This window comes from Nerophis ophidion, linkage group LG10 (genome assembly GCF_033978795.1).
Source record: "Nerophis ophidion isolate RoL-2023_Sa linkage group LG10, RoL_Noph_v1.0, whole genome shotgun sequence".
NCBI classification, from domain to species: domain Eukaryota; kingdom Metazoa; phylum Chordata; class Actinopteri; order Syngnathiformes; family Syngnathidae; genus Nerophis; species Nerophis ophidion.
Genome location: NC_084620.1, coordinates 15,468,462 through 15,493,839, shown reverse-complemented (window position 1 = coordinate 15,493,839; position 25,378 = coordinate 15,468,462). Strand labels below are relative to the sequence as shown.

The 25,378-nt window shown below is 38.5% G+C and overlaps 2 protein-coding genes across 7 annotated transcripts in view; one reads left to right on the top strand and one right to left on the bottom strand.

Annotated features, from left to right (window-relative positions):
* The window catches only part of LOC133560260 (N-acyl-aromatic-L-amino acid amidohydrolase (carboxylate-forming) B-like), a 29,155-nt gene extending 4,872 nt beyond the window's left edge, over window positions 1-24,283 (top strand). Inside the window, exons 4-8 of one of the 6 annotated variants that reach the window (XR_009808410.1) lie at window positions 6-99; window positions 174-262; window positions 638-750; window positions 4,979-11,993; window positions 16,020-24,283. Coding sequence is in view for 4 of the 6 variants with exons in the window: in XM_061912595.1 (XP_061768579.1) it covers window positions 6-99; window positions 174-281; window positions 638-750; window positions 3,124-3,363 (555 nt within the window). In the remaining 2 variants the exon portion in view is untranslated. Of the gene's footprint in view, window positions 1-5; window positions 100-173; window positions 282-637; window positions 751-856; window positions 2,991-3,123; window positions 13,190-16,019 lie in introns of those variants that run through there. The other 5 variants (XR_009808409.1, XM_061912595.1, XM_061912597.1 and 2 more) reach the window with 5 other exon arrangements.
* On the bottom strand, window positions 3,488-25,075 carry LOC133560261 (claudin domain-containing protein 1-like). The gene is made up of 4 exons (XM_061912598.1): window positions 24,604-25,075; window positions 14,722-14,829; window positions 11,835-11,972; window positions 3,488-6,204 (listed from the first exon to the last, which is right to left on the bottom strand). Exons 1-4 carry the CDS (start codon window positions 24,896-24,898, stop codon window positions 5,984-5,986), a joined length of 762 nt encoding a protein of 253 aa, XP_061768582.1. The 5' UTR covers window positions 24,899-25,075; the 3' UTR covers window positions 3,488-5,983.
* Window positions 25,076-25,378: the final 303 nt, after the last annotated feature.

Sequence of the window (25,378 nt, the reverse complement as noted above, 5' to 3'; positions counted from 1 at the left end):
TCCAGAGAGAGATGGGATGTATTCCAGTGAGGTACGTTCATTTCGATGTCTCAGACAAGGATTCCTATTCCCTGGATTCAGTTGGAAAACATGGTTTTGGTAAGTAAGTCTAGAAGGCAATTGCATCGTCTAAGTATAATTCATATATTTAAGAATGTGTATTTATATTGCAGCTTTAGAGATCGGGCCTCAACCACATGGCTTGGTGAGGTCTAACATCTACTCAGCTATGAAAGAAGGCCTCCAGCACATTCTCAACTGGGTGCGGCTCTTCAACTCAGGTATTTGGGGGACGGCGTGGCGAAGTTGGGAGAGTGGCCGTACCAGCAATCTGAGGGTTACTGGTTCAATCCCCAACTTCTACCATCCTAGTCACGTCCGTTGTGTCCTTGGGCAAGACACTTCACCCTTGCTCCTGGTGGGTTCTGGTGAGCGCCTTGCATGGCAGCTCCTGCCATCAGTGTGTGAATGGGTGAATGTGGAAATACTGTCAAAGCGCTTTGGGCTCCTTAAAAAGGGGTAGAAAAGCGCTATACAAGTACAACCATTTAATTTAATTTTACCATTTACTTCAAAAAACAGTTTACACATCAAATAATAAAAATTGTGTCACACTCTTCTTTTTCTGTGCTTGTAGGCGTTGTTTTTAATGGCGGATCGGTGGATGTGTTCACCACGGTTGGACACGTGGACTATCCAAGAGATGAGGACACTCACAACATCACAGCAGCCATTCATCCTCAACTCCAGGTAAATAATATTTGCAACAGTTGGAAAAGTCTGGAGCATTCTCTTATGATAAAATTAGTAGGATATGTCCCTTAAAACGTTATTTTCAAACCATATGCTATTAAAGGGGCAGCACGGTGGAAGAGGGGTGAGTACGTCTGCCTCACTATACGAAGGTCCTGAGTAGTCCTGGGTTCAATCCCGGGCTCGGGATCTTTCTGTGTGGAGTTTGCATGTTCTCCCCGTGACTTTGTGGGTTCCCTCCGGGTACTCCGGCTTCCTCCCACCTGCAAAGACATGCACCTGGGAATAGGTTGATTGGCCACACTAAATTGGCCCAAGTCTGTGAATGAGAGTGTGAATGTTGTCTGTCTATCTGTGTTGGGCCTGCGATGAGGTGGCGACTTGTCCAGGTTGAACCCTGCCTGTCGCACGATTGTAGCTGAGATAGGCACCAGCGCCCCCGCGACCCCAACGGGAATAAGCGGTAGAAAAAAGGATGGATGGATGCTATTAAAGAATGGGTAAGAATGGAAAATAAAACAATTAATTCTGTCTGGTACCAAGTGTCCATCTATACTGTTTGACGTAATAGTTTGTATTACTGTAGTTTTTCTGATATTGCCAAGCGAATGCTTGATTTTTTCCGCTGTACTTAATCTCCCATCAAATAACTAACAAAAGTTAACACAAATTACATTCATGACATCAGCTCTTCTCTTATTTCCATCCAAATACATGCATTCATTTAGCAAAAATGTGTTTCCTATAGTTGTTGGTTGTCACAAATGACTACATTATAGCAAGAAAAATAACTTTATAATGGTATTAACTTTATTCTTATAAAAAAAATTAGACTTCATTCCTGTAAGATTACAACTTTATTAAATAAAAGTACTAATGCAGTATTCCTTTTAAAAAAATGTGTCTTTAATGTTAGTTTCTTATTTAACTAGTACATCTATTCTCCTAGATCAATGGTTTTACAAATACATACAAATAAGACTCGTAATATTTATTTTTTTCTAAAAACAAAGTCTGAATTTATTGTGTTAAGATTTATCCTCAACTCCAGGTACAAAGTTATTTATCTTTGAAAAATCTAACTATATTCCGTTAATATAACATACAAATTCTGGTCATGTTACAATTTTATATTGAACAATTATGATTTCTTTTTTGGGGTCGCGGGGGTATATAATATAGCCTGGAAAAGTCATGGATACATGGGATTCTGGGTAATGGTTATGTTGCGTTTATGTTGTGTTACTGTGAGGAAGTTCTCCCGAAATGTGTTTGTCATTCTTGTTTGGTGTGGTTTCACAGTTAGGCGCATATTAGTAAGAGTGTTAAAGTTGTTTATATCACAACCTTCAGTGTAACCTGTATGGCTGTTGACTATATGCCTTGCAATCGTGTACGTGTGACGATTGAAGCTGCAAGATGCATGCGTCCGGCCGGCACGCAGATAGCATGGTGTAAAGGCGGACGCCCTCAATATTGTAGTCCGAGTGAAATTTCGGAGAATGTTAACCCCGGGTGATGTCCGGGAGAGGCACCAAAATCTGGAAACCCCCCGAAACAATAGGGGGTGTCGGCGATTATGCAGCTGATCCATGTGCAGCTGAGCCACATCAGAGTGGCCAAAGAGCCGCGGGTTGCCGACCCCTGATATAGACTTATCAGATTAAATTTTTTTTAATTATCTTTAGCAGGGATGTCAAAAGTGTGGTCCGGAGGCCATTTGTGGCCCGCAGCTAATATATTAAAGGCCCACGGCACATTTTTAAAATACTATTTAAAAAAAAAAAAAAAAAAAAAAAAAGAACATAACAGTGGAATGAAAAAGCATACAGGGGAAATGTAATTAAAACAAGTTGCAATGTTGACCAATAAAACACAGATGATTTTTTCTTTCAAACGCTCATTGCTCAAAACATAATACAGAATAAAATCAATGTTTTTATGAATTATTGACCTATCCAGGGCTCCGGTTACATCATATCAAATATTACACTTTGAAAAGTATTTTTTGTGGAAGATTTTGCATATTTTGTGTTTGCTGTACAAAACATAGTTTGCTTTGACAAAAAGGGATGAAAACAAAAAAACAAGAACTTAGAATTGAAGGATAGATCGGAAGTGGATGTAGACTGTAGAGATTTAAGCGTATTTAAGCATTCTGCTGCCGTTTTGCTTCCAGCGGAAATCCGGGGTTGTACTCTCCCAGTCTTCACTGTAGTGTTGTAGCCCTCAGTTACCTGTTGGATAAAGCAGACACTGGCTCTCCTCTATTTTTTTTTTCGGGGGCTCACACTTTTTAAGCCTTTCAAAAGCGGAAGAACGCACATAAAACGTAACAGGGACCCTGGACCCAACCTGTCTGCTCCACAGGACAGAGACTTCTGCCTCCTTCATCCGGGAGACCCCCTCTTCCAGACGTTCTCAGGCCAAACTGTGAGCTACAAAGGCAGCAAAGTTCTTCACCCGTTCTTTATCAACGAATGTGCTTATTATGAGAAGGGTGTCGCTCTCTACCTCGCAACCAAGCGCACTTTCACCATCCCAGCGGTCCGGGTACACAAAGAAGACCATCAAGATGTGAGATTCCCATCTGAAGAAGAGGAAGAATGATGCCTGTAAATAATCCCAATAATAGAAAAATAAAGCGTTCCTGTTATGTAGCCTATGATGCCGACTTTTCGCTGAACTCATTCTTCCCTCGGATAAAAAATACAAATAAACACGCATACTAATGTTAATATTTCAGCAGACTTTATTTTTTTAATCATCCTTGCGGCGCCACGTAGAGTGACACCCATGGCAATTGTCCATGTGACATGACAAGAATATTCCATGAAATATAGTCATTTCCTACTAAATTCTTAAGAATATATTTAGAAATAATTTAAGTGCAAGCATTACAAGCTATATCTTTAATGCAATATTATGGCCTTTCATTTACATTCATTGTGCTCAACATTAAAATACAGTTGCATTATTTTCTTGTAATGTTTCTACAAATTCCCGTATTGCAAAAAAAAAGAAAAAATCTGTAAATATATAAATGTGGAGAACACAAAGCACAACCATGTAAAATACTGTAAATAGAAAAACTTCCAAATTGTAAAAAAAGACAAAACAAATAGACTGGCTAAAACGAAAATACACACTAACTTAGTTTACAAGACAACATATATACAGTAACTCAATATTTAGCAATATTAGGGCCACCCTGAAAGGACAAAAACAAATTGTACAATAATGAAGATACATGTCGTAACGTAATGAGAATAAAGTTGAAAAATGCCCTCCATAAAAAATTGTTAGCTGAACACAATGTAATCGTATTTTTACAAGATAAAACATTTTTCATTTAAGTAAAATATCAAATCAGTAAAAAATGTACAACAGTACGGCCAGATTGTTTCGTGGAAATTGGCAATGTTACACAATCCTACCAAAATAAATATTACGACAAATGATTTAAAAAAAAACATTGCAGTCTAAAGAGAATTAAGTTGTTTTTACAAGATGCTAGAGAAACAAAATTCAAATATCAGAATAAGTATGCACAATGTTATGAAGATAAAATCCACATTTTTTTAAATTAACATGGTACTTTTAAAAATGAAATACTACAGAAGTCTTTTTTATCAGGTTGTTATTCTCCTAAAAATCTGAATTCATTCATTCTATACCATGAATTGATTAACGTGGACCCCGACTTAAACAAGTTGAAAGACTTATTCGGGTGTTACCATTTAGTGGTCAATTGTATGGAATATGTACTGTACTGTGCAAACTACTAATAAAAGTATCAATCAATCAATTCTGAGATTTTTTATCTTGTAGTCCAACTAATTTTTTTACTACTTTGCATCTTTTTTCTCACATTATTTTCCTCAATAAAAGTTCAAATAAAAACTTTAAAAAATAAAACTTTGTTCATTGTAATACAACAACTTTTTACATACAACTTTTCTCCCCCAAAATATATATTTTTTGTTATATAACGTATATATTCTGATAGTACTACCACTCATTTTAATTGAAAATAGGATTTTATTCTTAGGTTACTTTTTTCTCAGAAAATAAGATTTATTCTTGTAATTGTACTTATTTTTTCCAGTATTATAACTTTAAAAAACGACTTTATCACCACTTTTTTCATAAAAAATTATGACTTAAGGATTCTTTAGTATTTTTTTCATACATGTAAGACTTCTTTCTCTCTCCTATACTCTAGAGCATGGGTCCCCGAACTATGGCCGGATAGAGCCCGCCAGCGTCCAAAATCCGGCCCGCGGGAAGTCCCAGGTTAAAAAAAAAAAAGGTTTTTAAATAAATGTTTACAATCTGTCCTTTCTAATCCTTTTTCTACTGCTTTTTCTTGTGATTTTTTTTCTGGAAATATTTTTGGCGATTAATACGAACTATTTCTTGAAAGTTTTATTTCCATAAAACTCAGATTTTTTTGTTGTAAAAATATGACTAACTACAATTCTAGTAAAAAAAAAAATGTGTCTGGTTATCAAACAATTTTATAATTAGCATCTACTTTTTCCAGTGTGTCCCTATAATGCGAGTTAAAAAATGTTTTTGACTCACTATCACCTAGAGGATTTATGTGGAACTACAGGATGCGACAGTTTACTGTTTAACCAAATGATCCATCCATTCATTTTCTACCGCTTATTCCCTTTCGGGCTCGCAGGGGGCGCTGGCGCCTATCTCAGCTACAATCGGGCGGAAGGCAGGGTACACCCTGGACAAGTCGCCCCCTCATCGCAGGGCCAACACAGATAAACAGACAACATTCACACACTAGGGCCAATTTAGTGTTGCCAATCAACCTATCCCCAGGTGCATGTCTTTGGAAGTGGGAGGAAGCCGGAGTACCCGGAGGGAACCCACGCATTCACGGGGAGAACATGCAAACTCCACACAGAAAGATCCCGAGCCTGGATTTGAACCCAGGACTGCAGGAACTTCGTATTGTGAGGCAGACGCACTAACCCCTCTTCCACCGTGAAGCCCCTTAACCAAATGAATGCTGCTGTATTTACATCTAAATTCCAACTATTTTTATTTTAATGTCCCTAATGTATTGTCCAGTGGTTAGCGTTCCATTATCCCTGAAGAGATGCATGGTAATCTGTCAGAGGTCATGGATTAACCCACATCCCTGCTATAGCATCATAATCTTTGAAGTCAAGTAAAACAATCAAGTGCGCTTTGCGGGGGTGGGGCTTTAGGCCACGCGGTAGGCGCTCATGCGGTAGTAGTTGCGACTGTGGCTGCGTGCTGCCCACACCAGCAGCGCGGCTGCCATCATGTGGAGCGGTGAGGACATGAGTGCCAAGTACAGGGACCAACCCAGTGATCCGTCCACCTTGTCGGGAAGAACTGAGACCCTGTGAAGGAGGTCCATCCCCGCTAGGTAGCAACACACTGTGGCTAAGGAGCAAAGACCTGCAGGGGAATAACACAGACATCCCGTTTTTGGTCACATTTTAAAATACGGGTTAACATAAAAATAGAATAAACTCTACTTTAGGACAAAATTTTAGTATCTTGATACCGTACATTATTGGCACATCGTTACATTTTGATACTGAAAGGGTAGAAATCTTGATACTCGTCATGAAGGAACTTGACATCTCGGAATACAGTATACTGACACTAAAAGAAACAATTTAAGTTATAGCTGTTAGGTGATACAACACATTTTCCATTCCACTCCAGTATCACGAATCTATATTGTCACTGTCTGACGTCCAAATGCGATCATATGATGGACAAAATATTAGTATTGCCATACAGTATATCGCAGTATTTCTACACCATCGGTTAACATTTAAGTTTTGCGCAATTCAAAAGGTGTAATTGTTTCCGAACATTTTTGGCTGACAAAACATCTTCAACTACTGTAGTTGTAAAAACAGCAAAACATGGAGATGTAATCCAAATGCAAGTTTCCAGTTACTAGAGGCACATTTGGTGTAGTATGAATTGCGAAATAGTTTATTTCAGTGCTATTCAAATGGCGGCCGTATCTGGCCCAGGAATGACATCGTACTGGCCCCCGAGTACAGTTGAAAACCTTGAAGACATTTTTGCAGAAAATTCTTAAAAATACTAAATGCTCCTGTTGTGTGGAGAGGAGGAACTTAGACCACTGTAAACACATTGGCATATCCTTGCATTGACATTTTAACCTTACAAGTAAATGGAACACTAAAAGGTCCAGATTAGTTATTTACATATTTAAATCGCTCTTCAGAGCATGTCTTAAAGTCTTATTTTTTTGGCAATTACTATTTATTTTTGTGATGTGATTTTGTTGCTGTAGATTGGTTACTTCTGATCCAGTCAGTAGTAATTTGTTCAACTTCTTTAGTTATATTGGTGGTGTTCCTCGAGGTTCCATTTTATGTCCTCTCTTTTTTATCATTTGTGGTATTCAACTGGTGGTGCGGAGTTCAGTTAAAAAAAAAATTAAATGTGGCCCCCACAACAATTTAGTTGAATATCCCTGCTTTATTTAGTTCAGCTTTGCGTAATGAATTTCATTAAAGGGGTCATTTTTAGATTTTTTTCCCCCTACATTTAAAACACTTTCTTGTGGTCCACAACAGTGGTTCTCAACCTTTTTTCAGTGATGTACCCCCTGTGAATTGTTTTTTAATTCAAGTACCCCCTAATCAGAGCAAAGCATTTTTGGTTGAAAAAAAAGAGATGGAGTAAAATACAGCACTATGTCATCAGTTTCTGATTTATTGAATTGTATAACAGTGCAAAATATTGCTTATTCTTAGTGGTCTTTCTTGAATTATTTGGGAAAAAAAGATTAAAAAATAACTAAAAACTTGTTGAAAAATAAACAAGTGATTCAATTATAAATAAAGATTTCTACACATAGAAGTAATTATCAACTTAAAGTGCCCTCTTTGGGGATTGTAATAGAGATCCATCTGGATTCATCAACTTAATTCTAAACATTTCTTCAGAAAAAAATAAATCTTTAACATCAATATTTATGGAACATGTCCACAAAAAATCTAGTTGTCAACACTGAATATTGCATTGTTGCATTTCTTTTCACAGTTTATGAACTTACATTCATAATTTAAGTATTATTGAATAAATATATTTAGAGGATTTTTGAATTGTTGCTATTTTTAGAATATTTAAAAAAAAATCTCACGTACCCCTTGGCATATCTTCAAGTACCCCCACGGGTACGCGTACCCCCATTTGAGAACCACTGGTCTACATAACATGTGATGGTAGTTGTATAATCAAAACTCTTCATAGATTCGTTTTTACAAACATTCTTCAAGTTGCTTTCTGACTGTCCGACCGTGGTGATGAATTTCCCTAGGGATCAATAAAGTACTTTTTATCCTATTCTATTCTATTCTATCTCTTCAGGATGACCACGTCCCCTCCTCGTCAGCCATGTTTTAGTTTTTACCCTCTTTTTTTTAATTCTTTTTTTATGGGTAAACTTTATGATGTCAGGTGTGTTATTTCAGCCAGACGTCAAAATGCATGTGTCGATATTGTTAACACCCACATTTTTAATTGCAGAAAGTCAGCCATCTGTTATGCTGTGCTATGTTGACGCGCCAAAATCTCGCATCACTGGCATAAACGTTCATGTAATAAGGAGCCCAGACACATTTTTTTTTTTTCTGCTCCAAATTATCGATCTTTTATATCATTGGCAATATAACGTGATCCTTTTTATCATTTCGCTTCATTAGTACATCCACTTGTCCATTCGTTTCATCTATTTGTTTGCAAATCACTTCCTTTATGTTTTTGCTTAGTATTTGCTGTCTTCGTGGTGTTTCTCTCTTATTTCGTTTAACATTATCGTTACTTCTCGGGGACTATATGCATGATGACTGTTTTCCAGGTCCTCCTCCACTGTATACGCTGCAGCTGAAGACTTTTTTTCTGCCTTTTTTGTTGGTGGCCAGAAAGTTTAAGGTTCGGACGTTCGCAACCATTAACTTGATTGCTCGTGATCGTAACTCCTTATTTTTCTTTGACAAGTTTGATCCTCAGGCCAGACGGTATTTAAACCAGTAGTGTCAGCAAACAAATCTGTAATCCTGGTCCAGATTACAGATTTATCGATATATCGCGGGTTTGTCTCTGCAATATAGAAAATGACTATCGTAATATTCGAGTATACGTTCTCACGCAATTGCTCTTAGCTGCGGGCATTACACTACAGGCTCTGCCCACTCCTTCTTGTGTCTCCTTCTCACAGACAGTAAGCACACATTCTTACACACGTGACAAACTGTCATGTCATACGTCACATACGTATACGCCCTCGCCCAGCAGAGAGGTAGCAGCGTGGCTAACGTTAGCTGTGATGCTAGCGGAGTGTTGCGAGGGATAATACAAGACAAATAAGGTGCGAATCTGGTAACAAATGAAGAAAGAATTAATTCCCAGGAAAAACAGCACGGGGTCCATCGTCTGGCGGTGGTTCGACTTAAAGCGGGAATATGTCGAATAGACAACTTTAATTTGTCATGTGTGAGGCACAAACGTTGCTACCAAAAGTAGCATTACTGCTATTATGTATCATAGTTTGAAAATTCACCTGCTAATAACTTTAATAAAAACAGTTTTGGTGAATTGACTTAGTTGTGATTTCCTTCTCTGCATGAAAGTTTCAAATGAGCAAGTATTAATGCAGTATGAAGAAGAATGTTTTAATGTAGACACATAGAATCTTCATACTACTGTGATTATATGCATCAAGTGTTCATTCAAGGCTAAGGCAAAATACCGAGCTGTATATCGCGATATGGCCTAAAAATATCGTGATATTAAAAAAAGGCCATATTGCCCAGCCCTAGTCCAGATCGTTTTTGGGAAAAGTGACAAAATAGTCCGAAAGGTATATATTAGTGCAGAGCTCTTTTCAGTCTTCACCGGAAATGGCGACAATACTAATTTCAGTAAGTAGGGGTGTCCCGATACAACTATTTCCCTTTCGATAACATCCTGATATTGGAGCTATATGTATCGGCCGATACGGATATAAATCCAATAGATATCAGCACAAATAATTTTAGAAATGACTTGATCAAGGGAATTACTCAAAGAACAATGTCAGGTGTATAAAACTATGTTTTTGACAAATGTATGCTGTCTTTACATTTAAGTGGAGTGGCAATTTGTTTTTGGAGACACTTGGTGGTCACAATGATTCATTATTACAAGTTTATTAGTGGATACTTTCTAATATGCCTCTGTCTTGGAGACTTTTTGTATATCTAAGCAATATGCAACTATAATTTTGTTATGCTTATTTTGACAATGTGGTGTTTCAGACTGCAATATTGTGGTCTATTGATGCTTAGCTGCTGTGTATCTGCTTGCTCCTATAGCCTACCATGTTTACCTTTTATAATTTATCTCTGTAAAATACAAGATACCTTGTATGCTTATAGGTTGTATTCACCTGATGTCATGTTTGGCTCCTTAACTATGCGAGGCTCGAAGTGGTGGGCCAGCAAGCTTCTGTTGTCAGAGCGTACTGGGCCGCATTTTGTCTTTCTCGGAGAAAATGCCCAATGCTTGCATTTTTTTAAATCGTTGGAACCGTTAAAATCGCGAAAAGGACAAGTGTCTTCAGAGTTCCTCAAGATTTATTCAAGAAGGGCAAAAGATGTCAAGATTTTACAAAAGACGAGAAAAGTGGCATGCACTCCAGTCCAAGAAGGCAGAGTCGGAAAACGCACAAAGAATACAGTGTTCACGTCGGTTTTTTGATATACTTTTAATGTTTAGTAATTCCCATTTAAGTATTATCCTTATAGTATTTGTAATTTATCTTGTTTCAAAGTTCTTAAAATGCATTTTTGCTAAAAATGTTTGGTAAACACCAACTTGGCGAGTCTAAATAAAAGAAAACAAATGTGAGCATAACCTAAAAGAGTTGTACTTTTACCAAAGACAGCAGTCATAAATGAAGCTTTCAGCACATACACAACATTAATCAACATTATAGTTATATTTTAGTAAAAACGGGTTAAAACATGCATACTCGTAACGGTGCATGTAACAGCAACAAACAGGGCTGTAGACGTCAAGTTTAATCATGAAATGCAACCTTACCCAAGCAAAAACGATGCATATTTATCTGGGAGAGTCTTGATACCAATTTCTTCGACCCGGCAACACAAAAAAGTTTTGCTTTTCCAAGTTTTCATCTGTTTTATCATGTAGAAACAGATAGTTGAAGAGACTGATCGGTAATCCTTGGGATCACTTGACAAATCTTTTTTATTAGATAACATATAGGGATAGATTACATTGCATAGTTTGATTTTTTTGTTTGTATCTGCTTTTTGTGGTAAGATATAGGTTCCTTGTGTACTCAGATAGTTTGCACTCTGTTTGCTGCACATTAGCCATGTTGGTTTGGTGGCCCACCACTTTGTTTACTTCCGATCAAAAGTCACGTGACTGAATACAACCTATTGAAGGATATTTGTATGTTAACTGGCTGTCCAGCTTTGCACAAGTAAACGCGCTGCAGGCTGTTTGTATCGTATCCTGTATCAGATATTTTACATTCAGGCCGATATACAGTTTTTGGATGTTTTTAGAGTGCTTTATGGCCGCAATAGATTACTCCAATTCGCTGCATTATTAGCCACCTCGTACTTGCTGTATTTTACAAATAAAAATTAATTTAAAAAAAAAAAACAGGTAGGCAACATTCCAAAAAAAGTGCTGCTACCCTTTAAGTTGCGTTGTATTTTTTAACATTTTGATTAAGTCCCCAGTCTTAAAAACTGTTATCCGCTGTTAAAAGTACAACGGAAAAAAATTATTATTTTTGTGTGCATATTTTTTGCCGAAAGTTTTGGTTTAAAAAAAGAATGTCAACCACTGTAATACTAACAATAAAACATGTTTGTTCATTCTTCAATGCTATCTTAGCTAAACCCTGGTGTAAACGCATGATGTTTAACTTAATCCAACAAGAACCTAAAAAATTCAGACTGGTATGACTTTTTCACTCTGTTAAACATACAGTGTACTGGTAATGATAGCTAGTTTACCTGTCAGCAGATGAAGTACACCGATGGCAAGTGTTGGGGCGAGACTTTGACACAGGCAGGCGAAGAAGCCGATCAGGCCTGCCAAGACTTCTAATCCCAGAGACACGAGTGGGAGAAGGAACTGGAATCTCCACAGGTCTATTGAAAGCGTATAGAAAGGTGAGAATCATTAAATGCATATATACACACCCACAAATAAATATACACAAACATATGTATATATATACACAGTATATATATGTGTATATATATATATATATATACACACACACACACACACACATATATATGTATATGTATATATCAGTGACGTGCAGTCAGGGGCGTCATCATGGAAAGAAAAAAATGTAAAAATTTTTTTTTTTATTATATTGTTATATGTATCCAGTGATTATACTATAAAGTTATTTTCCATTTAACTTCACCAGTTTTAAATAATTTTTTATTCAAAATCGCTTAAATTTCACATTTGCCGTTCAAATACTGAGAATTACTTGCGGTGAGTCACAGCCAGCTGAGCCTCCCGTGGATTGCGCAATGACTCGGCTAACTGCTGTCTGCTGTGCAATGAGACCGTATTGCTATATGAATTATATTATACATTTCCATAGTTTAGTTAGCTGAGGTATATAATGTACAGTGTATTTTGTTAACAACTGTATGGGTGTAACGTATTTCTTGTGCTGGACAATCATAAAACTGCTGCGAAACACGTACAATGTGGGGCTCCTGTTCTCCGGCCTCCTGGTGGTAGAGGGCGCTTGTGATCTCAGAGATCATTGTTGCACTACTCGGCTAGGCCGAAGCCGGTATGTTTTAAAGTTCTCGTTTGCCTGCATATCGTAAAAACAACCGTCCAACATTTTAAAAGTAATTGTAAACTTATAGGTGCCGACCATCAGGGCCGAGTTGCGACGAAAGAGTGTGTCGATGTTGAGATATTACGCCGAGTTGGTAAGTTAATTTGTTTGCTAATAGTAGCTACAAGCCGTTGAGTTTATACCAAAAAGTTCTATTTTGGTTTTATCTGACCACATGACATACTTCCAAGCCTCTGCTGTATCATCCATGTATCCATTTTGGTATGAACTCAACTCGTCGTGTTTGGAGGAAGAAGAATACTGAGTTGCATCCCAAGAACACCAGACCTACTGTGAAGCATGGGGGTGGAAACATCATGCTTTGGGGCTGTTTTTCTGCTAAGGGGACAGGATGATTGATCCGTGTCAAGGAAAGAATGAATGGGGCCATGTATCGTGAGATTTTGAGCCAAAACCTTCCATTAGTGAGAGCTTTGAATGGTTGACCAAATACTTATTTTCCACCATAATTTACAAATAAATTATTTAAAATTCCTACAATGTGAATCCCTGGAATTTTTTCTCACATTCTGTCTCTCACAGTTGAAGTGTACCTATGATGAAAATTACAGACCTCTGTCATCATTTTAAGTGGGAGAACTTGCACATTCGGTGGCTGACTAAATACTTTTTTGCCCCACTGTGTGTGTGTGTATGTATATATATATATATATATATACACATACACTGTATGTTTATGTATATATATATATACATGGACAAAGATAACTTCTGGAGGAAAGTTCTGGGGTCAGATAAAACAAAAATTTAGCTATTTAGCCTCAATACCCAGTAATATGTTTGGAAGACAAAAGGTGAGGCCTTTATTCCCAGGAACATCATTCCTAACGTCAAGCATGGTGGTGATAGTATTATGCTCTGAGCCCGTTTTGCTGCCAATGGAACTGCTGCTTTCTAGAGAGCAAATGGGACAATGAAAAAGGACGATTACCTCCAAATTCTTCAAGACAACTTAAAATCATCAGCCCAGAGGTAGGGTCTTGGGCGCAGTTGGGTGTTCCAACAAGACAATGACCCCAAATACATGTCAAAAGTAGTATAGGAATGGCTAAATCAGGCTAGAATCAATGTTTTAGAATGGCCTTCCAAAAGGCCTGACTTAAACATGTGGACAATGCTGAAGAAAAAAGTCCATGTCTGAAAACCAACAAATTTAGCTGAACTGCACCAATTTTGTCAAGAAGAGTGGTTAAAAATTCAACCAGAAGCTTGCCAGAAGTTTGTCGATGACTACCAAAAGCGCCTTATTGCAGTGAAACTTGCCAAGGAACATGTAACCAAATATTAACATTGCTGTATGTATACTTTTTACCCAGCAGATTTGGTCCCATTTTCAGTCGCCACATAATAAATTCATAAAAGAACCAAACTTCAGGATTGTTTTATGTGACAAACAAGTATGTTCTCCAATCACTCTACCACAAAAAAACAAGAGTTGTAGAAATTATTGGAAACTATATATATTTATATGTGTGTATACATGTATGTATATATATGTGTATATATGTATACATATGAATGTATATATATATATATATGTATGTGTGTATATATATATATATATATATATATATATATATATATATATATATATATATATATATATATATATACATATATATATACATATATATATATATATATATATATATATATATATATATATATACATATACATATATATGTGTGTGTGTGTGTTACTGCCACCTGTTGAGTTCACAAACCTCAAGAAAACTGGCCGATGCCCAATTAAAAAACACATTTAGGCTCTCCCTAGTCGTGGCCATGCACATTGAACAAATGACTAAAATATGATTTTTTAAAATTCAAATAAACAAATACTGTACATACATTTTTATACTAAATATGTAAATACAATAAAAATCACGTTTTCTCTAATATATTTTTTTAAAAACTACAAAATCAAGCTGTACATTTTATAAAAAAATGCTAATTTTTAAATGGCCTGAAAGGCAGGCATGATATACAAGTAAAACATTGCTTACATGTTCGCAGCAAGTCCTCTCCGCTGTTGTGGTTCCCTGGTTCTTTATATTTTGGGGTGAGTTGTTGCTGCACAGTAAAGCTCCTGCACTCCAGCATCATCTTGGCACCTAAAGAAAAATAGTCTCATAATATTTTGTCATCTTTTTTTATTCAATTATGCCATACATTTGAAAAAAAATGTGATTTCATATTGACATGAAGAACATTTGTACAATGGTAAGGATGAATAATAGGGCAGTTAGGCCTAATGACATACATGTGGATGTATGGACATGCTTGGGTAAGACAGGAGTGGAATGTCGAGCAAATTGCTGAATAATATCTTAAAGAATGAAATGATGCCTGAGGGACAATGTATTATTAGTGCTTATCATTGAGAACACGCGTGATGTTCAGACTGGCTTTGGCAAGTACAAGGGGCTTACAGCTGATGATGAATGACAGAGGAATGTGTAATGTGTGAGGCCGAAATTAGAATATTATGTAGCTTTTGGGGGGAAAATATGTACATAAAAGTAATCGAATAATGTAAGAACCTGTCCTTAAACTTTGGAGATGAGTACTTCAGTATTCTTATGCAATAATGGTCAAAAGATAATAGACACATTTGATTGGTGCTATATCTATATCTATACTTAGTCATTTGTGGCAGAAAAATCTACATACCAGTCAAATGCTAGTCAATGAGAAATTATGTTCAAACTTTTGTCTGGTACTGTATGTATATTTTTGTCTTTACAGTTATTAATAAGTATTGTCCACATCCCCCAAAATCACCGCCCCATACACACACACACACATGATATGTTTACATGCACTAAAAAACTAATTATTGCATGGATTTGGTTGAAATCATAGTTTTTAAACATGTGTAATAACTTTTATTAGGTTTATGACTTTTTAAGGTGGTATTAACATATTTAGATAAACTGCCTCAATAATGTGGTTTTGTTTTGGGGAAAAAAAGTGTTTTTGTTTTTACAAAAAGTGCCAACAAATTCAATATAAAGTGGCCTCAAAATAAAGTTACATAATCATATAAGTTGTCATAAATCATTTCGGACTTTAGATTGTAAAATATTGATTATTTGATACACACAGGATTATCATCGGTGGATAATAATCATAAAATACTACATCTTTATCATTATGTTATTTGTGCAGCTCCTGGGGGTTAGAAACCCTGACAACTAGGGACACCATGTTTTCTAACTTAATTTGAGTGTCTTTGAACGCACCACATTATTAGCCATGAGACGCTAATGTGAAAATTGATACTGAATTTTCTTCTTTGCAGCCAAGGGAGCCAAGTTAGAAAAATTGTCACCATGGCCCTGGAATACTTAAGGAGACCATTCCAACATTATGAACCAGACAATCAACATCTTGAGTAAAAATGTAAACCCTCAGCCAATAAAATGAATTCAAAGAAAGACCTCACAATAGAGACCTGCAACATTGAAAGCTTCTTAAAAGAGAAAACAAGCAACATAGCTGAGCTACAAGTGGACATCATTTGCTTGCAGGAAACCCACCGAAACTCTACCTGCAAGCATTCGAGCCTACTGTATGTCTACTGCAGTGGTTCTTAACCTGGGTTCAATCGAACCCTAGGGGTTCGGTGAGTCGGCCTCAGGGGTTCGGCGGAGGTCAAAACACACCTGACTCATCGTGTAAATACAAACTTCTCCCTATCGGCGTATTACGGATACGGCAACAGCTGACTGATTTGCAGGTGTGTAATTTGTTTCCAGTTTATGCACGGTGTTTTTTGAACAAGGTGATGTTCATGCATGGTTAATTTTGTGCACCAGTAAAAAAAAACATGGTAACACTTTAGTACGGGGAACATATTCACCATTATTTAGTTGCTTATTAACATGCAAATTAGTAACATATTGGCTCTTAACTAGTCATTAAGTTCTTATTAATGTCTTATTCAGCATGGCCTTATAACCCTAACCCTGACCCTAACCCTAACCAAATAACTCTAAATTAAGTCTTTATCACTTAGAATGTTCCCCTAGTGCAGTGGTTCTTAACCTGGGTTCGATCAAACCCTAGGGGTTCAGTGTAGGTCGAAACACACCCGACTCATCGTGTAAATACAAACTTCTCTCTGTCAGCTGACAGATGTGCAGGTGTGTAATTTGTTGTGAGTTTATGCACTGTTTTGGTTTTGTTTGTTCATGCACGGTTCATTTTGTGCACCAGTAAAAAAAAAACATGGTAACACTTTAGTATGGGGAACATCCATCCATCCGTTTTGTACCGCTTATTCCCTTTTTGGGGTAGCGGGGAGCGCTGGTGCCTATCTCAGCTACAATCGGGCGGAAGGCGGTGTACACCCTGGACAAGTTGCCACCTCATCGCAGGCCAACACAGATAGACAACATTCACACTCACATTCACACACTAGGGTCAATTTAGTGTTGCCAATCAACCTATCCCCAGGTGCATGTCTTTGGAAGTGGGAGGAAGCCGGAGTACCCGGAGGGAACCCACGCATTCACGGGGAGAACATGCAAACTCCACACAGAAAGATCCCGAGCCTGGGATTGAACCCAGGACTGCAGGACCTTCGTATTGTGAGGCAGACACACTAACCCCTCTTCCAGCGTGAAGCCTATGGGGAACATATTCACCATTAATTAGTTTCTTATTAACATGCAAATGTATTAGTAACATACTGGCTCTTAACTAGTCATTATTAAGTACTTATTAATGCCTTATAATAACCCTAACCCTCTAACCCTGACCCTAACCAAATAACTCTAAATTAAGTCTTTATTACTTAGAATATGTTCCCCTTGTGTCCAAATAACTCTAAATTTACTTAGAATATGTTCCCCATACTAAAGTGGTACCAAAAACATACTACTTTGTCTTGAATTTGAAAAAAAAAACATTTTATTTTTCACTAGAGAAGGGTTCGGTGAATGCGTATATGGAACTGGTGGGGTTCAGTACCGTCAACAAGGTTAAGAACCACTGCCCTAGTGTCTAAATAACTCTAAATTAAGTCTTTGTTACTTAGAACAGTGGTTCTCAAAAGGGGGTACGCGTACTCCTGGTGGTACTTGAAGGTATGCGAGATTTTTTTTTATATATTCTAAAAATGACAACAATTCAAAAACTCTTTATAAATATATCTATTGAATAATACTTCAACAAAATATGAATGTAAGTTCATAAACTGTGAAAAAAAATACAACAATGCAATATTCAGTGTTGACAGCAAGGTTTTTGTGGACATGTTTCATAAATATTGATGTTAAAGATTTCTTTTTTGTGAAGAAATGTTTAGAAATAAGTTCATGAATCCAGATGGATCTCTATTACAATCCCCAAAGAGGGCAGTTTATGTTGATGATTACTTCAAATATTTCAATTCAATTCAATTCACTTCTATGTGTAGAAATCTTTATCAAATCAAATCAAATCAACTTTATTTATAAAGCACATTTAAAATTTACCACATGGGTAGCCAAAGTGCTGTACGATGGGCAGGTTAAAAGATAATATGAGAACCGAGCAAACAACACAACACAAACAGAACATGATAAAAAATAAATTAAAAAAACATAAAAACAGGTTCACAGCAGGTGTATAATGGGGCGCCATTGCAGGATGGATATCACTCAGTGTTAAAAGCCAAGGCATAAAAGTATGTTTTTAAGAGAGATTTAAAAACAGGAAGAGAGGAGGCTTGTCTAACACTCAGTAGGTCGTTCCAGAGCTTGGGAGCAGCAGCGGCAAAAGCTCTGTCACCTCTAAGCTTCAGCCTAGAAATCTTTATTTATAATTGAATCCCTTGTTTATTTTTCATCAAGTTTTTAGTTATTTTTATATCTTTTTTTTCCAAATAGTTCAAGAAAGACCACTACAAATGAGCAATATTTTGCACTATTATACAATTTAATAAATCAGAAACTGATGACATAGTGCTGTATTTTACTTCTTTATCTCTTTTTTTCAACCAAAAATCCTTTGCTCTGATTAGGGGGTACTTGAATTAAAAAAAATGTTGACAGGGGGTGCATCACTGAAAAAAGGTTGAGAACCACTGACTTAGAATATGTTCCCCATACTAAAGTTGTTAAGTGTTGTACTGTTGTACGCCCTTACTCATTGTGTCCATTAGAGGGCAGTGTTCACCTCTGTGTTACCTGACACCTATGTTTCCTGTTCCGGGGTCACGAGTTCAATCTATGTGTCGAGCGGCAGCACATTTACGATGCTGCCGATACAATAAATATATCTACAAGACCAAAGGTAAAGTATGTCTCATGAGAGTTTGACTACATCTCCACTGCAACGCACGATGCTCATCGGGTTATGGGCCCAGTAACGCAAGTCTAGAGCTACAACAAGGTAACAGAAGTAAGAAGAACTGTTAGCCAGGAGAAGCTACTAGGCGAGCTCGGATAAAGATGGCGCCGAGAGAACCCCGCGAAAATTGAGGACTCTACAAGCCACAGCCTGAGCAACATTTTGGAGATAGCAAACTATAAAAAGAATACAAGTGAAAATGGCCGGAGCAGGAATGCTACAACAGCAGATTGTCTTTGATGGAACAGAAGATAAGTATGATTTATGGGAAACAAGATTCCTCAGCCGTTTACACATCCTGAAGCTAAAAGACACCATTTTGAGAGAGCCCACTGGCGAGGCTGCCATAGCGGCAGATCCAGCGAAGAATGCAGATTGTTATGCTCAACTAGTGAACGCACTAGATGATAAGAGCCTATCAATGATAAGACATGACGCCGCCGATGATGGAAGGAAAGCCTTGAAATTATTAAGAGAACATTATTCTGGAAAGAGCAAGCCCAGGATTCTAAACCTGTACACTTCATTGACCACCATAAAAATGGAAGGTAATGAGACTGTGACCGATTATATGATAAGGGCTGAGAATATAATTTCAGCTCTTCGTGATGCAGGAGAGAACATGAGTGACTGGCTGCTTGTGGCTACCATTTTTAATGGACTGCCAGACTCATTCAGACCACTTGCTGTCCACGTTACACAAAATGAGGACAACGTGACATTCAAAGACTTAGAGAGAAGACTGAGGGTTTACGAAGAGTCTGAGAAGATGAGGACAACCGGACCTGCAGACAGTGTGATGAAGACTCACACAAAGCAAAGCAAACAAGGCACCAAAACACACTGGAAGGAAGGGGAAGCCACTGTGACATGTTACAAATGTGGAGAAAAAGGACATATCAGAACCAGGTGTACCAAGAAAGTGTGGTGCAGTCACTGCAAGAGTAACACACACGCAGGGTCTCTATGCAGGAAAAAGGGAAAAGACGGAGCCAGAAAAGTTGCAGAAGAAAAGGAGGACATCGACGAAGAGGATCAATGTTTCATGGCCAAGCATGCAACAGACGAGAGGCCATCTGTCAACGTCTAGAAGAAAGGGATAATGATGAACGCCGGAGTGACATCCCATATTGTGAATGACATCGCCAAGTTCAAGAGCTTTGACAACACATTCCAGCCCGACACCCATTCTATCGAGCTGGCAGATGGGACCAAGTACAGTGGGATGGCGCAACGCAGAGGGCGATCTATCTACTAGACAATGAAGGACGCCAACGAAGAGCGCAGCTGCAGGATGCATTGTATATACCGACCTACCCACACGACATCTTCTCAGTGGCAAGGGCAACAAACGGTGGGGCGACAGTGAAATTCAAGAAGGGAGACAGCCACATGATCATCAAGAAAGGGGACAGGTTTGACTTCTTTGAGAGTGGTAATCTGTTTTACTTACAAACTGTTCAGAAAAATGTTGATAAATGCAATATGTGCCACGACATGCAAACCTGGCATGAGATATTGGGTCACTGCAATTATGAAGATGTACAAAAATTAATGGGGGTGGTAAGAGGTATGAAAATCAGAGGGAGTGCGGCCAGGCCAACACAGCTGTGTGAAATATGTGCAAAGGGTAAATTCACACAGACAAGAAATAGAACCAGACAGAAAGGCTACAGAGCCCCTACAACTGGTACATACAGATTTAGCCGGTCCTATGAGAACCCCAAGCTTAGAAGGTCACAAATATGCAGAATCCTTTACGGATGACTATTCAGGTGCTATGACTATATTTTCTCCAAAGCAAAAGTGATGCAGTACACGCTACAGAAAGGTTCTTAGCAGACTCCGCCCCTTTTGGGAAGTTAAATGTCGACGTTCGGATAATGGTACTGAATTTACGAGCAAGGAATTCAAAGCACTGTTAACCAAAAATAAGATTAAGCACGAGACATCTGCACCCTATTCACCGCACCAAAATGGCACGGCAGAGAGAAGTTGGAGAACCCTCTATGACAGAGGTCGGGAACCTTTTTGGCTGACAGAGCCAAAAAGCCAAATATTTTAAAATATATTTCCGTAAGAGCCATATAATAATTTTTTGTAACACTGAACACAACTAAACACGTGCATTTTTAAGTAAGACCAACATTTCTAGAGTGTAATAAGTCTCTTATTCTTTGTATTAACATTGTTATTCTGAAGCTAACTGTGGAGGCGGCGTGGCCTGGGGGCCTGCAGCGAACTGGGGTGTGCCAGGACCGACCTCGAAATCAGCGACAGGTGCGTCGATGGCCCACCTGGGCCTTATCTAATCACCTGTCGCTCTGTTATAAGCAGCAGCCAGGAGGAGAGACGGGGTTGGTGATGGAGCCAGAGCGAGAACGAAAGAGAAAAATACAATTGCTGGAAAGCAACTGAGAGACTTAATTGAAAATAAAAAAAATATTGTAACCCTGAAACAGGCTCTTGTGTTGGTGCTTGGTGGTCTGAAGAACCCCCAGGAGGCCAAGCCCCACACTAACCAATAATAAATAAATAACTTCTTACCATTAACGCACCTTCTTAAACTGGTGCGGTAGAAAACGGGTGGATGGATTAAAAATGCATGAGAATGTTCTATATTTTGAACATTATTTTTAACACTGTGATTACAAGTGGAATATTCATTACTTACCGTGTCAAGCAATGTCAGCTCAGATTTATCCGAGAGCCAGATACAGTCATCAAAAGAGCCACATCTGGCTCTAGAGCCATAGGTTCCCTACCCCTGCTCTATGAGATGGGCAGGTGTATGCTTTTTGACAGTGAACTACCAGACAAAATGTGGAATTATGCTGTACAGACAGCTGCCTATGTGCGAAACAGATGTTACAGTAAACGCACAAAGAAAACACCTTATTAGATGCTCACAGGCAAGCGGCCAGACATGTCCAAATTTCAAAAATTTGGAACGGTGTGTTTTGCATACACGCAGGAGAAAGGGAAGTTAGATCCTAGATGTGAGCAGGGTCGTTTTATCGGGTACGACAAGAACAGCCCAGCTTATCTTGTGTATTATCCAGACATAGAAACGGTCCAAAAACACAGGCTAGTGAAATTTACAAACAAGACAGTCAACGAAAAAGAAACACAAACACATGGGCCACACACTGAGTATCAAGACAGAGAGGTACACCTCAGGTTCCTTGACAGTGAGGAAAATAATGATGAAAAAATGGGAAACGCATCAGGTCAAAGTGTTAAAGATGATGTTTCTGTTTCAGAGATTGAAGGTGAACAGTCTAGCGCTGGGGGTCAGGAAAGAAAGAACCCACCTAGAGTTAGGAGAAGGCCTGTGCGCCTACAGGAATATGACATGGAAGACACAAGAGACATGCTGGTAACCAGTGTAGACTCGTGTTATGGAGCAGTTTGCGACATACCACAAAATTACCAGGATGCCATACGATCAACCAGGTCACAGCAATGGATAAATGCAATGAATGACGAAATGCAGTCACTAAAAGAGAATGATACATTCAAAATCACTCAGTTACCACCAGGCAAAAAGGCAGTGGGGGTTAGATGGGTGTATACACTCAAGAGTAATACAGATGGGTCAGATAAGTGTAAAGCAAGATTTGTTGCAAAAGGTTATAGCCAAAAACAAGGCATCGATTATGAGGAAATATTCTCGCCTACTGCTGACATGACAACAGTCAGAGTAATCATACAAAAAGCAGTGCAGGAAGATCTAGTTTTACATCAATGGATGTGAAAACCGCATACCTACACGCATCAATTGACTGTGAGATTTATCTCGAACAAACTGAAGGTTATGAGAAAAAGTCAAAAACAGGAGAGAAGCTAGTATGCAAATTAGAGAAGTCCTTATATGGTCTCAAGCAGTCAGGTCGAAACTGGAATTCTCTTTTACATGCATATCTCACTGAAAACGGTTTTGATCAAAATCTTGCTGATAACTGCCAATACACAAGGGAAACAGAAAATGAAAAAGTGATTTTGATTGTGTGGGTTGATGATCTGATAATTGCTGCTAACAATGAGGAGGTTGTGAAAAATGCCAAAGTGATACTTACTGAGACATTTAAAATGAAAGACCTGGGGAAGTTAAACAATTTTCTAGGGATTGATTTTAAACAGTCAGAGGACCAAGTCACAATGTCACAGCACAAGTATGTAAACAAAATCCTCTCCAGATTTGGGATGCAAGATTGTAAGGCCAGAGAGACCCCATGCGAGTCAAAACTCGAGTACACAGAAAATGCTGTAAAAATGGAAGAACCAAAGATCTATCGAGAGGCAGTGGGAAGTTTGATCTATTTGGCTACTTGCACTAGACCAAATTTAAGTTATGTGGTCAGTAAACTTTCCCGGCATTTTGCTGAGACAAGTGAGGAACATTGGAACACTGTAAAGCATGTTTTCAGGTATCTTAAAAAGGTACAACAGACCGTGGGTTATGTTTTAAAAAGGATGACACATGTGAACTTGGCCTAATAGTCCACAGTGATGCTGACTGGGCATCTGAGGTCACAGACAGACGTAGCACCACAGGGTACTGTGCCAGTTTAAGTGAGAAAAGTGCACTAATTTCATGGAAAAGTCAAAAGCAACCAACTGTTGCACTGTCTACCTGCAAGGCAGAATACATGGCCTTAGCGTCAGCCATACAGGAGTGTATGTATTTACAACAGTTACTCAAGGGTATTGATAAGTGTCAGTATGCACAAACCAAGGTTTACGATGACAACCAGGGAGCTATAGCACTAGCTAGAAATCCAGTAAACCGACAAAGGTGCAAACATATTGATATAAAATATCATTTCATTCGTGAAACTGTGAACAGTGGGAGAATATGTTTGGATTATTGTTCTACTGACAACATGATTGCTGACTTGATGACAAAACCAGCCACTAAGCTAAAACTGAAGAAGTTTGCTCAGTATTTGTTTGGCACTTAGAGTGCAAGAAAAGCATATTGTGTGCCAAAATGTGTTGTTGTTGTTTTATTTTGTATGAAAATTAATGTACCACAATAAGCTAAGAGCGAGTGGGGGTGTTAAGCGTTGTACGCCCTTACTCATTGTGTCCATTAGAGGGCAGTGTTTACCTCTGTGTTACCTGACACCTATGTTTCCTGTTCCGGGGTCACGAGTTCAATCTATGTGTCGAGCGGCAGCACATTTACAATGCTGCCGATACAATAAATATATCTACAAGACCAAAGGTAAAGAGTGTCTCATGAGAGTTTGACTACATCTCCACCGCAACGCACGATGCTCATCAAAAGTGTTACCAAAAACATAGAATGTTGTCTTAAATTTGAAAAAACAAACAAATGTTTATTTTTTCACTAAAGAAGAGTTGGGTGAATGCACATATGAAACTGGTGGGGTTCGGTACCTCCAACCAGGTTAAGAACCACAGGTCTACTGTCCCCAAATTGAACACAACATCGCCATCTGCTGGTGAATGTATGTATCCCCCGTAAACCCTCTAATCCTATAGGCGCGCTCCCGATTTGACCCATCGTTTATATGCCTTACCTGCATCCTTGTACCAATGAGGGGTGTCGGGGACGAGCACGCAGCGCCACCATAGGCCCACGGTGCCGTTGAGCCTAAACAAGGCGTCGCTGCACGTCTTCTCGTCCAGCTCTCCGTCCATGGCGAACTCGTCGTAGAGAGAACGTAGCTCGCTCACGTTGGCCTCCCCGCGCACCGTCGGGCTGCTGTAGGCGTACCAGTGCTGCGTGCCCACGGCCACCGAGAGGTAGACGGTGGCGAGGACGCTGAGCACGCAGGCGATCACCAGAGCAGTGTTGTAGCGGTTGTCCACCATCGTTGATTCATATGGAACACACAAATATCCCTCCGCGATGACGCACTAATTCATCTCTGAGTGAGTCCCAGCAAGCAGCTCTGAAGCTCTGCTGCCATCTGCAACCCCTTGTCCCACTTCCACGCCCGCAGATGGTGGTCCACTTTCACACACACACACACACACACACACACACACAAACACTAATCCACGCTGCTTCCGGTTCCGGCACCCAGCAAATACTAATGCGCGAATTGCTACAGCGTTGATCAATCAATCAATGTATTTTATTTCGGCAATCTTCACATAAAACAAAGAACAATAACAAGAAAAAAAAAAAAAACACTCATTTGAGCAATGATTGAGCCGAAAGGGTGTAGGTTGAAGCAACGCTTATATAAACCTACCCCATCACAACAAGAACAAGGTTCAAAATATATATCATCTAAAACATGCTTCACTTATATAACTTTTTTTTTAAACAATATATAAGCAACATAT

What these genes read in the sequence shown, in the direction of transcription:
- LOC133560261 (XM_061912598.1), bottom strand. Translation starts at nt 24,898, where the DNA reads ATGGTGGACAACCGCTACAACACTGCTCTGGTGATCGCCTGCGTGCTC. An exon ending in AGAGGACTTGCTGCGAACAT is followed by an intron (nt 11,973 to 14,721) that starts GTAAGCAATGTT and finishes CGCTTTCAATAG; the next exon opens with ACCTGTGGAGATTCCAGTTC. An exon ending in TGTACTTCATCTGCTGACAG is followed by an intron (nt 6,205 to 11,834) that starts GTAAACTAGCTA and finishes ATTCCCCTGCAG; the next exon opens with GTCTTTGCTCCTTAGCCACA.